General features: G+C 39.2%; 2 protein-coding genes across 5 annotated transcripts in view; both read left to right on the top strand.

Annotated features, from left to right (window-relative positions):
* CSDE1 (cold shock domain containing E1) overlaps positions 1-3,299 on the top strand; it is a 38,594-nt gene extending 35,295 nt beyond the window's left edge. For all 4 annotated transcript variants that reach the window (XM_040471392.1, XM_040471391.1, XM_040471389.1 and 1 more), the window contains 3 exons: positions 335-498; positions 1,473-1,605; positions 1,971-3,299. In XM_040471392.1, the coding sequence (XP_040327326.1) occupies positions 335-498; positions 1,473-1,605; positions 1,971-2,018 (345 nt within the window). In that variant the 3' untranslated portion in view covers positions 2,019-3,299. The remainder of the gene's footprint in view (positions 1-334; positions 499-1,472; positions 1,606-1,970) is intronic.
* Positions 3,300-3,424: 125 nt separating this feature from the next.
* NRAS (NRAS proto-oncogene, GTPase) lies at positions 3,425-13,850 on the top strand. Its single transcript, XM_040471393.1, has 7 exons — positions 3,425-3,554; positions 4,059-4,186; positions 6,379-6,557; positions 9,090-9,249; positions 9,751-9,874; positions 10,213-10,254; positions 10,362-13,850. The coding sequence occupies exons 2-5, from the start codon at positions 4,076-4,078 to the stop codon at positions 9,868-9,870; spliced, it is 570 nt and encodes a 189-aa protein (XP_040327327.1). The 5' UTR covers positions 3,425-3,554; positions 4,059-4,075; the 3' UTR covers positions 9,871-9,874; positions 10,213-10,254; positions 10,362-13,850.
* The last annotated feature ends 369 nt before the right edge of the window (positions 13,851-14,219 follow it).

Genomic DNA, 14,219 nt, shown 5'->3' with positions numbered 1-14,219 from the left:
TCCTCATATTGAAATCTCAGTGTGATTTTGCTTAATTCAAAAACTTCATATACTATATGAAGACACAGGCAACCTTTGTTTCAGACAGGCTATGATAGATTGAATGGCAGTGATTTCAAAGATACATTTCCTGACAAGTTTTTCAGACCCATATGCTGTTACATTATAGCATGAGCAGTTAAACTGGAGTATCAGCATTAATACCATGTTTAATAAATCCCCTTCTAGTTAGGTATTGTGCTTCATTCACAGTGAGGTACTTTTCCCCTCTGTAGTATGTCCTGTTTTTAGTTACTGTCTTTTTTAATTTTTCCCTCCCCCCACCCCCCCTCAGTTTGGCTTCATTAACTATGAAGGACGGGGTAGGGAGGAGGTGTGCGTCGAGGTGAAAGAAGTTCAAGATGGCATTGAGCTGCAGGCTGGAGATGAGGTGGAATTCTCAGTGATTCTTAATCAGCGCACTGGCAAGTGCAGTGCTTGTAATGTTTGGCGAGTCTGGTGAGTTTGTTGTTGTTGGATTGGTAAATTCCCTGGACTCTTTAAACTTTCATAAACTCTGGTTTAATCACACTTGTTCACTTTTCATTGCTTCTCTTTTTATCCTGCTACTTTCTGGCTATTTCTTGATCTTTCCTCTGTGTGTGTGTGTGTGTGTGTGTGTGTGTGTGTGTGTGTGTGTGTGTGGTTTTTTTTTTTTTTGTTTTTTTTTTTTGAAAGAGTACAAGTCGGGGAGGGGCATAGAGGGAGATTGAGGATCTCCATGCACTGACAGCAGAGAGCCCGATACAGAGCTCGAACTCCAACCATGAGATCATGACCTGACCTGAAGTCGGACACTTAACCAACTGAGACACCCCTACTGTGTCTTTTTTACCTCTGGCCTTCATTTTCTAAATTTTAGTCTTACAAATCTGGCCTAATGAAACATTAATTGGGTACATTCTATGTAATAGAACTTATAATAAGATTATGTAGTCCTTATTCTTCAAGGATTCTGCTTAGCTTTTTCTTCCATTAAGTTATTTATATGCTACTTAAAATTCTAATTTTATAGTTTAGCAGTGCTTTCTCTGTGCTCTAAAAAAATTTTTTTAATCTGTAATATTGTCATGAGAGGAGCTGGGAGTCTCTTGAAATACTTCATATTTAACTTGTCTAAGGTTTTTCACATCTTATTACCTCGTTTTGTGTGTCTGTGGAACAGGTTTTTCTAGGTGCAGACCAGTCCAGGGATGACCCTCACCCAAATGATTCTTCCGTTCCTCCACAGTGATAAACCTTGAGTTAGGAATAAAAACAAACAAACTTGTCTGTCCTGTCTTGCCAGCTGTAGCTAGGTGGCTAGATGAGGCAAGAGTCTCCTCATTAAAACTGAGTCATTTGGGTAGTTAGATAGAAAACATACTCCTCTGCAAGTACTTGCTTTCTTCCCACCAAGAGTTGCTGCTTCTCACCTCTTAACTTCATTACAGCGAGGGCCCCAAGGCTGTTGCAGCTCCACGACCTGATAGGTTGGTCAATCGCTTGAAGAACATCACCCTGGATGATGCCAGTGCTCCTCGCCTAATGGTTCTTCGTCAGCCAAGGGGACCAGATAACTCAATGGTATGAGGGCATTACAAGTTTTGGGAGGTGGGGGTAGGGGCAGCTGACAAACAGTATGCCTATCAAGTTCCTATTTCAGCATAGCTCGGAGCTTAATGGCACAGGGAACTTCAGTTTTCTTTTTCAGTGTTTCAATATGCTCATAACTAGTTAAAACTCCATATACATTGGTTCAGCCCCTAACAATAATGATTCCTCACAGTAAGCAGCACATTTTCTGGTCTTCCTGATCCTTTGAACATAATAGATAATAGATCAGGAGGGCTTATTAGGGATTTCCTCCTCTGGGAAAGAAGTGGTGGTTACGATGATTAAAAAAAAGTACTGCTTTTGTAGTGATTAACTGTAATTTTACTTCTTCACAGGGATTTGGTGCAGAAAGAAAGATTCGTCAAGCTGGTGTCATTGACTAACCACATCCACAAAGCACATCATTAATCCACTATGATCAAGTTGGGGGGATTCTGGTGAAGGGTTCTGAATATCCTCCTCTTCATCCCTCCCAAAATCTGGAATACTTATTCTATTGAGCTATTACACCAGTTTTAACACCTTCCTCGTGTTATGTTTAAAAAAAAAAAATAAATAAATTTAAGAAACCATTTTAAAATTATGCACAGTTGCAGCCTGGAAAACTTAAGGTGGCGCCTTATAGTATCAATCTTAGGAGCTTTATTTGGTGCATTTAACGCAACTGGTAATTGCAAATACCACTTCGCCTGTGTAAGTGAAAAATATAGACTGTTATCTTGTTGGCCCTATGAAATTCTGCACTTGGTATTTAGCATATACTCTACCTTCATTACTATCTGGCAAGATGTTCTGCCTTAGCACTCAGCTGCATTCTTTTCCTTTTCTTTCCTGTTCATTATGCTTTAATTCTGAGGACCATATGAGGGTAGAATATATTAAAAATTACAAAAATTATAAAAATTTGTATAGGCAAACCATTTCCTTAAGTTGATGGCCAAATGTTAAAATGTTATTTTTCATATCATTTATAATCTTGTCACAGTCCACTTAACAAAGTTTGGTTAGATTTCAGTGAAAATTATCTTCCAGAGTAGTTGTTTTTTTTTTTTCCTGGGATTAGGGAGGGGGGTAACTTTACTGCAATTAGTATGTATGGTGCAGAATTTCATGCAAATGAGGTGTGCCAGCAGTGTGGTAATTTAATCGTATTTAAACAAAAACAAACAAAAAAAACGAATGCACAAACTTGCTGCTGCTTAGATCACTGCAGCTTCTAGGACCCAGTTTCTTTTACTGATTTAAAAACAAAACAAAACAAAAAAATAAAAAAAGTTGTGCCTGAAATGAATCTTGTTTTTTTTATAAGTAGCCGCCTGGTTCCTGTGTCCTGTGAAATACAGGCACTTGACCCTTGGTGTAGCTTCTGTTCGACTTTATATCACGGGAATGGATTGGTCTGATTTCTTGGCCCTCATCTTGAATTGGCCACATCCAGGGTCCCTGGCCAGTGGACTGAAGGCTTTGTCTAAGAGGACAAGGGCAGCTCAGGGGATGTGGGGGAGGGCGCTTTTATCTTCCCCGTTGTCGTTTGAGGTTTTGATCTTCTCTGGGTAAAGAGGCCGTTTATCTTTGTAAACACAAAACATTTTTGCTTTCTCCAGTTTTCTGTTAATGGCGAAAGAATGGAAGCGAATAAAGTTTTACTGATTTTTGAGACTCTAGCACCTAGCGCTTTCATTTTTGAAACGTCCTGTGTGGGAGGGGCGGGTCTGGGTGCGGCCCGCCGCGTGACTCCTGGGTCGGGGGCCCACGTGGCTGGGGCGGGGACTCGGACGCCCCGGGCGCCGACTGATTACGTAGCGGGCGGGGCCGGAAGTGCCGCTCCCTAGTGGGGGCTGTTCATGGCGGTTCCGGGGTCTCCAGCCTTTTTCCCAGTTGTTCTAAATCAGTTGGAAGCGGAGGCAGCGAAGTTTGAGGTAAGGCTCTGTTGTGTTTAGCGTTCGTCTTTGGCGCAAAGAAGCAACTCGTTGTTGCCAGGAATCGAACGGAATCTGCAGGCTGGAGACAAAGGCCCTTGGGCGGGGGTCCTTCGTTTTGAGCGTTACGGGGGAGATCTTTGAAGACCGGCGGGGGAGTAAGACAAGGGGATGGCCAGGAGGCTGCCCCACCAGAGCGGAGAAGACTTGGGGGAGGAGTAGGAAGAGGGGTTTCCTTTACCTTAGGCTGAGGGCGGGGCCCAAGGGCTGTTGAAAAATACCGAAGGGTGGGGGTAGTAGCTAGGAGACTAGCCAGAATTCTGAGGCCCGCAGTAACCTGCCAGTGCTTTTGCACTCCTGAAATCACTGAGAACCAAGTGGAGGGTCACGTGTATGGAACCCACATATTTCAAACTCGGGCTTTAACTTACTATTGATTATAGAAAGCTTTGAAGTACTGTGGATGTGACTCGCCAGTTAACCCTGATTGCTGCTTTCCCACAGGTTCTCGCTGGTGTGAAATGACTGAGTACAAACTGGTGGTGGTTGGAGCAGGTGGTGTTGGGAAAAGCGCACTGACAATCCAGCTAATCCAGAACCACTTTGTAGATGAATATGATCCCACCATAGAGGTGAGGCCCAGTGGCAGTGTGCTGACCCTACCTCTGGCTTTTGGCTCACCCTTACCCATATCCTTTAGCTTGCTGTTTAGCTAAAGGAATAATCAGGAGACAGAAGTAAAAGTTATTTTGGGTACTGCGTTCAGCAATACAGTAAAGCTTTCCATGTTTGTGGAGAAGAGTTCATTTTTATTAGCTGTTAGAGTTTTTCTAAAAACTTGACAATTTAGCAGTTTAATAAACTGTTGCATACTCGTTGAACTCCTATATGACAGCTCTATTAAAAAGAAACCAGCGGTGGGAAGAGTGACTGAGTAATAGGATGGAGATAAAGGATTCAGAGATCTAGATAGTCTGCAATTTTCATTAAAAGTTGAAGCAGCTGAGACTGGGCTGGAGTAAGAAAGAACATGAGATTTTCAGTCACTACCTAGATTTTTTTCAGTCCCTGTTGGCAGTTTATTTAGTTATGTTATATTGAACAAAACACTTAAACTCTCTGAGCCTCATTGTCTTCGTCTATTAAATTATTATAAACATGTCCTGCCTATCACACACAGGGATGTTGAGAAAAATCAGTATGTTTAAATTTTTTGTGAGTCCACGTTCTAGATTGGCTTGAATAAATGGCATCTAAGGTCCTTTAAAAAAGGTTGTGTAATTTTATTCAATTTAGAAATGTCTGACTAGAGATTTTTTATTTTAATCCACATCCTGGTCTTCCTACCCTCCCCCCACCAGCTGGTGAGTGTTTAATGGAAGCTAACATAGCCATTATTAAAAATTAGTAAGTCCTCGGCAAAATTTTATTTAAGCTAAACAGCTTTAGTGTTAATAGTTAGAACCTTTTAATATTTTGCTGCGTTGTAGTTATTGAAGGGTAACATACATACAGTAAAATTCACAAGTATATCTACAGCCTAGTGACTTAAAATTTGTATTTTAAATACTTCCATAATCACCACTCAGAAATATAGACCGTTTCCAATACTCCAGAGAGTTCTCCCATGTCCCTTTCCAGTCAGTAAACCCCCACACTGCCAGGAAATAACCACTTCTCTCTGACTTCTATTAACCTAAGTTAGTTTGACTCAAACCTACCTTATAATTTTAATTTTGCTCATTTCCTCGAACACTCGTACACTTAGCCATATTTCATACTTCAGGCAAGTTTTGGCAATGTGAAGTCTATGTTAATTTGAAAGTATATTATAGTCCCACAATGAAGTTGAGAGGCACTGATCAATGAACTGGGAAACCAGCTCGCATTTGTTTCTGGAGCTAGATCTTTACCAGGTGTGATGGGTTGTTTTCTTTGAACTGAATTCCCAAAATGTAAGTATCAAAATACAAGTAAAATTTTTGCCTTAGAGGCAAATTGAAACCATGTATATATTCTATGCATGTCTGTCTTTCTAAGGAATTATAACTATATACAGTAAAACCTTGGTTTGCGAGGTTAATTCGTTCCAGAAACATGCTTGTGATCCAAAGCACTTGTGTATCAAAACGAATTTCAAGAACCATTAACCAAGTTGTGATCGTGTGACATTCGGCATCACATATTGCAAGACGTTGCTAGTTAATAAAGTTAAAATTTAGTATAAATGTTTGCTCGTCTTGCAGAACACTCACAGAACAAGTTACTTGCAATCCAGGGTTTTACTGCACCTTGTTTGGAACCTTTAGGAATTTGATTCCGGAATATTTTCCAAAGGTAAAAATCCACTATGATGAGAAAAATATTTTGGTGTTATAATTTTGTCTGAAATGGAAAGTATTTGTGTGTTTAGTTATAAACACAAATGATACTGTGTCCAAGGCCTGGTATAACTGGTGGAAGTATGTTTAGAATTTAAATGTACAATAAACAAGAAAATTCCAGTTTATACCTTGGTAAAATAACACCTTGAATGCAAATCTCTAGTCTAACTGCTGTATAGCTGTCTTTTGAATTACCAAACTTTTTTTATCTTTTCCAAGAACAGAGTGACCACATTTTCCTTTCTGTAGGCTTTTTTCTTAGGGTGACATTAAGTACGTTCTGTTTGTGATTATATATTAGGAGTTTGAGGGACAGAGAGATGGAAATAAACTTAGGAAGGAGCTTATCTAACTTTGGCAATAGCATTGCGTACCCTGTGGTTTCTAATAAAAATGAAATCTTCCTCTCTCCCTGCCGTCTCCCACCCTTCGCACCCCAGGATTCTTACCGAAAACAGGTGGTTATAGACGGTGAAACCTGTCTGTTGGACATACTGGATACAGCTGGTCAAGAAGAGTACAGTGCCATGAGAGACCAATACATGAGGACAGGCGAAGGCTTCCTCTGTGTATTTGCCATCAACAATAGCAAATCATTTGCAGATATTAACCTTTACAGGTACTAGGAGCATTATTTACTCTGAAAGGATGATTGATAAGTGTGTTCTGAAGCTTTGTGAGGGGATGAGGATACCACAATAGGAAAGATAGCATCTTTAATTATGAAGAGAGTTGGTTTTAGGTTGTTTAACATTGAGGATCTGGGGTTACAACTGGAAGTTAATATTGTGACATATTTTATATAATGCACTATGGCTGGAATGTGTGATAATACTTAAATGAAGCTTCCTAATGGGATGATTCAGGACCACAGGTGGTGTTAGAGATCCCACAGGAATTTCAGAGATGAAAACACCTCTGAGAAGCAGTCGTCAGTATGTGACAGAAGATAGAAAATGGTAGGAAGAGATGAACAGGCAGTAAAGAGAGATGAAAGGTGGTCTTTCTCAATAGAACCATAAAGTTTCAAAGCTCAGTCAGACCGTAAAAAATTCTGGCACAACATTCTTGTTTTACAGAATCAGATATCGAGTTCAGAAGGTGTTTTGTTAGGTTTTTAGAGTCATGGTTGTTATTAGTAGCAGAGCGGGACCAAAAACCCAGGGCTCCTTTTTCTTAGCTCCATGTTCTTTGAGCAGAGTAATAGAACAGGTTGAAACTTGGCTCCATCATCCATTAGCCATGGGACTTCGGGGCAAACTACCAAATGGCTGTGATGCAGTTTCCTTATCTATAATATGGAGGTAATAGTACCTACCAAGAGTTGTTTGGAAAATTAAACAAGATAATATAACATGTTAATCGCTCAGAAAAGTGCCTAGCACATGGTCAATGTGAGTGTCCTTCCTACAGCCTACAGGCATATTATACTCCATCCATTGAAGATGTCTGCTCATGGAAACAAACTAGTCCAGAAAAGTCACTCAGCAGGGAGAGTGGTTCATTGGTTTCTTTCTTTCTCTTTCTTTCTTTCTTTCTTTCTTTCTTTCTTTCTTTCTTTCTTTCTTTCTTTCCCTTCCTTCCTTCCTTCCTTCCTTCCTTCCTTCCTTCCTTCCTCCTTTCCTTTTCTTTCTTTTGTCTCTCCCTCTCTCTCTTTCTCTCTTCCTCCTTCCCTTTTTCTTTTTCTTTCTTTCTTTCTTTCTTTCTTTCTTTCTTTCTTTCTTTCTTTTTCTTTCTTTCTTTCTCCCTCCCTCCCTCCCTCCCTCCCTCCCTCCCTTTCTTTCTTTCTTTCTTTCTTCATCTTCTAGAGAGTGGGAGGAGGGGAGGGGCAGAGGGAGAGAAAGTGAATCTCAAGCAGGCTCCACCCCCAGCACAGAGCCCCAATGCATGGCTTAGTCTCAGAAACGTGAGATCATGACCTGAGCAAAATCAGGAGTCAAGACACTTAACCAATTGAGCCACACAGACACCCCAGAAACAAACTATTCCAAAACTGACTTCGGTGGGGTTTTTTCTGCTTAAACCTGCTCTGCTTTCCATTTGCTGTCTGGAAATAATAGCAATGCATAAGAAAATGTCCAGTACTTGGCAAGTACCTAATGTTGAATTTCTAGAAGTCATTTTTCCTCTTAGGCTGTGTTGTCTTACATTATCCTTTAAAATAGGCTACTGCCGTTACTCCAAAGGTCGGTTCTGCAGATAGCCAGTGTAATGAATTTTAGGTGCATGATTGTGTGTGTACCCAAGGGTAGAGTCTGGAGTAGTGCTGTGCAGTATGGTAGCTACAACCTTACATGATTATTTCAGTCAATTAAAGTTAAATACAATTGAAAGCTCAGTTCCTTGACCACATAACAACTGACTTCTTAAGTGTTCAACAGCTACATATGACTAGTGGATATAGTTGGACAGCACAGATAGAGAATATTTCCATCATCATGAAAAGTTCTGTTGGACAGTATTGGTCAAGAGAAGCTAGAGCAGTAGTTTCCAAACTGCTGTGTGGTGTGTCTTACATGTCACTGAAAGGAGTGCTGTAAGTTGGGAGTTCCCAGATCCTTTAGTCCCCCTTTAAGAAGAGCACTTCTGGTGTTTTCTATTTTATATCTCAGACTTCCAGCGATAGTATCGTTTGAAGAAAATGTTTGGACATCACCCATCTAGAGAAGTGGATAGACTGTCTTTCATTAAACACTGTCACTCAAGGAAACTTCAAAAAGTTATTTTGAGGCAGTAAGCTTTACTTTTCATACTTTAGATCTTAATCTAGAGTATGATTTCAGGTTGCCAATTAAATCCAGAGCCAAGCTCTTTGGAGAATCAGGGAGTGTAACAGGGGTATGCGTCAAGGTAGAATAGCCATCCATTTCCACTAGAAGGTGAACCAGTACTTGGCTGCCTTATGGCTGCTGCATCAAGTCTAAACCAGTCCACTGTTGTGCATGGTTTTTTATAATTAAACCAAAAGACCATTAGGCATCGTCTTTTATAATCCGTGGGGGGGGGGGGGGAGTGAAACTCCATACTAGATCAATACTAGAAGCTAACAGGCCTAGATAAAATTGGTTAGATTCTTTTTCCATCTGTTCATTTCTTCCTAAAAACTTACTCTTAGGTAATGATGATAGGTTCCTTTTTTTTTTTTTTTTAGGGAACAGATTAAGCGAGTAAAAGACTCCGATGATGTACCTATGGTGCTAGTAGGAAACAAGTGTGATTTGCCAACAAGGACCGTCGACACAAAACAAGCCCACGAACTGGCCAAGAGTTATGGGATTCCATTCATTGAAACCTCAGCCAAGACCAGACAGGTACAGCAGAGCTTTGAACACCTGGCAAGCATTCATTTAAGGCAGAAGAATTTGATTACTAGAGATAATGATCTGCATTCTTTGTTGTTACGGAATTTTTTGTATTTTATTTTTTTTAATCCTTCGTCTAAACCCCAAATGAACCGATTAATATTTTGGTGTGGCATTTTAGCCTCACGTTAATATGCACAAATATTACTAAAATGAAGACCCTTGATTAAAATTAGTTACAAACATTAGACCTTCCGCCATCAACACCAGCTAGTATTTAGGGATTTCGCTCTCGTGAATGGAATCTTTAGATCTGGTCGTTCTCTATGTCCCACGTTACCCATTTTCCTGTGCTTGAGTATAATTTTTCAAAATTTGCCATTTGTATATATCAGTCTGTTGATGTAATTCAATAAAAATGCTAAATTTGGTGTCCCCAAGAAGTACAAGTGAGATAGTTCACACCTTGGATCGTGTCTATTAAGCCGTCTTTATCATTCTCTTTTACAGGGTGTTGAAGATGCCTTTTACACACTGGTAAGAGAAATACGTCAGTACCGAATGAAGAAACTCAACAGCAGTGATGATGGGACTCAAGGTTGTATGGGGTTACCGTGTGTGGTGATGTAACAAGGTGAGCATGCGGTCTCTTGGCGTCATAATCATAAATTTTATTATTTAGCACCAGGCAGTTTGGAGGAGATTGCTGTTATTTTTTCTGTGTTGCTATTTGAGAGTTTCTACTTGCTCACAGCTGTAAAATATTTTCCTTATGGCACCCTTTCTGAGAGTACTTTTAAAGCATTTAAGTATTTTATAGACATCATTACACTTTCAATAACAGTAGAAACCAGAAGACATTATTATGAAATGTATGCCTACCATACCATATTCTTGCACTGATTAGGAATTGGAAGAATCACTACATCAAAACTAGATTATAATGACATGGTGTGTGTTCTTTTCTTATAGATACTTTTAAAGTTCTAGCATCAGAAAAGAGCCACTGTCAAGGTATGACAAGCTTGGAAGCGAATGTATTATCGTTCATGTTGATTTCTTAACCATGTTTTTCTCATAATCTCCATGTGCCATTTATATAGATTCTGTCTTTATTTTAGCTGCACTGACACCCTGGTCCTGACTTCCCTGGAGGAGAAGTGTTCCTGTTGCTATCTTCAGTTTCACAAAGAAGCTCCTGCTATTTCCCCAACTCTCCGTAGATCAGTACATTATTCTCTGTTTGAGAAGTTCTCCGAATAACTACCTCCTCACTTGGTTGTCTGACCAGAGAAATGAACCTCTTGTTACTCCCCACTGTTTTTCCACCCTGGTTCTCCCCCAGCACATATAAACAAACCTCCCAGGTTTTTCATCTGAAAAGTAATTCATGCTCTGAAACAGAGAACCAAACTGTAGACATGAAATTCTGTAGGAAACAATGTCTTGAGCTCTAAAGTAGCAACTGCTGGTGACTTTTTTTTTTTTTTTTCCTTTTTACTGTTGAACTTGGAACTATGTTGGTTTTTGGAGAAATGTCGTAAGTTACTGTTTTGCTGAGTATATAGTTAAGTTTACCATTCGGTTTGTTTGTAATGTTATTGGCTATACTCTATACCTGGCATCTGCTCTGCATTCATAAAAACAAAAGTGAATTCTGACTTTTGAGTCTATCCTAGTGTTCTCAACTTCCACATAATTAAATCTAACTTTTGCAGCAAAGTGCCTTTTTCCTAGAAGTGGTTTGTAGATTTGCTTTATAAAACTTTGGTGGAATAGATGTCTCAAAAACCATTATACATGAAAATGAATGTCTGAGATACGTCTATGATCTGTCTCCCTTTGAGGGAAAGATATACCGACATAATAGCAGATGCCGTGTCTTACGTGTATGAAGTTGGATTTCCAGAGACCTGATTTGGGTCTCTTCCAAGAGAAAGATGAAACTGGAAACAATTATGAATAACTTCACTTAATTTTTACCTAATCTCTACTTCGGGGCGGGGGGGCAGGGAGTAGGTTACCACTTACAAAATATATGCAATTTGTTTCTTCTAGCTTACTGATAATGAACTTCCATTCATATTTAAATTTAGGTCATATCCTAAAGCTTTACATTTGCAGGTGTTCGAAATTGTAAGTTTAACGCAGTTTTATTTAATAGCTATGATCAATGATTTTCAAGCCTCAGAGGTATTAACGGACACATTTTCACTACGTATTATGATATTTTAAGGATGTATATTATAATCGCCCTCATTCCCCTTCCCATCCCACCGCAATGGCGGCTTGGTTATTTCAGTTGAGTACAGCAAGGTGCTAATAGACCAGGGTCACAGTTTCAAAACTTGAGCAAGCCGGTTAGCATTGCAGAGAGAGAAATTCTTCCACATTTGCTCATTGCACCAGTAAACTCCAGCTAGTAGTTTGGCCAGATGCACACTGTTAGTCCTGCAAGGAAAGAAGAGGTCAGTTAGCACAGATCCTTTACCATGACTGGAAAAACCTGCTGTCTTGAGGAGGGTCAGCTTAGAAATTTTTATAAATAAAATCTGTAGACCATTTTTAGCCATGTGGAAACTCTGAATTAAACCAATATTTTTTCTCATTATTTTGAGAATGAGGATGCCTCAGATCAAAATTTTCAAAATTTTCTTTCTTCATGATGTCCTTTGAAGGGTTTAAAACCAGATGTTGATGAATTCGTCTGTGTATACCAGATAATAAGCTGATGGAGTTTGCTCAGAAGAGAAGTAGCCTTTCTATAGAAATTGCTGTTTGAGAAGGGAGTGGGAAGTAGAACTAATTGTTAGTTATGAGGGTTTGGAGGTACGGCGTTTGCATTTGCAGATAATTTCCTGGTAATTCCAATGAAAAGGAGACTTAGATAACTTTTGATGAGAGATTAGTTCCCAGATGGCTGCTTCCTGTTCTGGTCTCCTCTGGTGTGTACTTACTGAGGTCCTCTATCTTCTCAAACGAGCTTTCATTTAAGGAGACTCCACACTGTCTCTAAATGGATTCAGAAGAGGGCAAGAACCTGCACTGTGCCCAGAGCGAACAAGCCCAGAGAGTTGTGTTCCTTAGTGTTAACTTTGAGAGCTTTCACATACTGTCAACAGCTGTAAATAGAAACTCCCGCTGCTGGGTTTCTGCTCCTTTTGGAACATTGCTGTGTGACTTTCTTGAGGCTAGATGGAGTCTTGTCACCTCAGCTGTCGTTGTCTTCCACCTCTTCCTCCTCTTCTCATCTGTGTGACTGACAGTATGACCCTTTTTGTAATATCAAATTTAGGGAAAAAGATACTCATTTTTGCCCTTATATGTATGTACCTTACAGTTTTTTCAAGGGTGTCCTAAGCACAGAATTATCTAAATGGGGCCAAAATTCAGACTTGAAAATGTTCTTTTAATAGCTTGTTAAGAAGTTACACATAGGTGTGAATTTTGGCACGATAGAATGACAGACTTACAGTTAAATGCTGAGTAACTTCAGTTGGTGTGAAGTAAAGTGTGGTTGTTTAGAATTTGTTTGTAATTGCTGAAAACAGTTCTAGTTTACCTCAGAATCTGAAAAGTCTCTTCCCCCAAGTTAAGTGCCTGGCCAGCTGTCATGAATTACATACTACTTTATGTGTGTTTGTGTTTTAAGGGTTGCACACCCAAGAGTGTGAAAATAAAATGTTCTGTGTAAAGGCCACCATGCCTAGTCTGTAAATGAAACTGTTAAGTGCTGTATTTGCTCCAGCAGCTTACTCTAGAATGTTACTTGGTAATACAATATCATGCTTCTTACAGTTTTCACTTTAGTGTAATAGGTAAAGTTATTCTCAGTATGTCTTTTAGCAGGCCCATGTTTAGTCTTTCATCATCCCTTAAACTGCTGTGAATTTTTTGTCTGACTTGAAAGCAAGGATGGAGAAACACTTTGAAGAGATATTTTCATTTTTTCCCATTCCAGAATTTGTGAGCATGGTCATATTTTGCTTTTACATTTACAGTCATGAACTCTCAAGCTGGCAGCTACAACCAAGAACCAAAAAATGGTGCATTCTGCTTCTTGTAATTCATCTCTGCTAATAAATTATAAGAAGCAAGGATAATTAATTAGGGAAAATATTTTATTTAGGTGGTTTCTGTAAGCAAGAGACTATAATTCTTGTACATTATTTTTCATCTTCGCTGTTTCTTTAAGCAGTGTAATGTGCCACAAAATTATTTTTAAGGTGTTTCCTGTTAGGAATTGTTTTAAACGTGTTCTCATTATCAGAATAGTTGTAGATATGTTTCAGAATACAACTGGTGATTTTTAAAGGCCTGAGTACTGACCTAAGAAGCAACTGGATGAATTCTACTCTGGAGGGAAGGGAGGATCTCAGTGAAAGTTGTATGACTTTTATATTTCTGTGCCATCAGATATAGGTAAAAATACCAATTGTGCAATTCTGTTGTTTAAACAGAACTATTGGCCTCTTTGGCCCTAAATTAAGGGGCTGATATTTTAAGTTGACTATTTTATTGTAAATTAATCCATCCTAATTTTTAAAAATTTGGTTGAATGTTTTTCTTGTTAAATGTTTAAAAAATAAAAACTGGAAGTTCTTTGCTTAGTCATAATTCTTTTTTCTACTGAAGTGCCTTTCTTGAAAGTTAATATTAATTTTAGATTTGTTTTTTTTGTTTTTTTTAAATAAGTTTTATTTTTATTTATTTTGAGAGAGAGAGAGAGAGAGAGAGAGAGAGAGCACGGGAGGGGCAGAGAGAGAGGGAGACAGAATACCAAGCAGTCTGCCCTGTCCTCCCAGACCCCTAAGGCTCGAACTCATGAACTGGTGAGACCATGACCTCAACCAAAATTGAGAGTCAGATGCTTAATTGAGCCACCCAGGCGCCCCTAATTTTAGATTTTTGGATGTGACATTTGGACAGTGTTCGAAGATCTGAGTTCCTCATTTTATCTCCGTGTAAAATATGTCAAA

This window comes from Herpailurus yagouaroundi, unplaced genomic scaffold (assembly GCF_014898765.1).
Source record: "Herpailurus yagouaroundi ecotype Mexico unplaced genomic scaffold, PumYag 77, whole genome shotgun sequence".
Taxonomy (NCBI): domain Eukaryota; kingdom Metazoa; phylum Chordata; class Mammalia; order Carnivora; family Felidae; genus Herpailurus; species Herpailurus yagouaroundi.
This window is presented reverse-complemented; position numbering and strand designations above follow the sequence as displayed.

Excerpts from the sequence above, each read along its gene's own strand:
- NRAS (XM_040471393.1), top strand. The coding sequence starts at position 4,076 with ATGACTGAGTACAAACTGGTGGTGGTTGGAGCAGGTGGTGTTGGGAAA. Across the intron at positions 6,558-9,089 it reads GCAGATATTAACCTTTACAG|GGAACAGATTAAGCGAGTAA; the intron begins GTACTAGGAGCA and ends TTTTTTTTTTAG. Across the intron at positions 9,250-9,750 it reads CCTCAGCCAAGACCAGACAG|GGTGTTGAAGATGCCTTTTA; the intron begins GTACAGCAGAGC and ends TCTCTTTTACAG.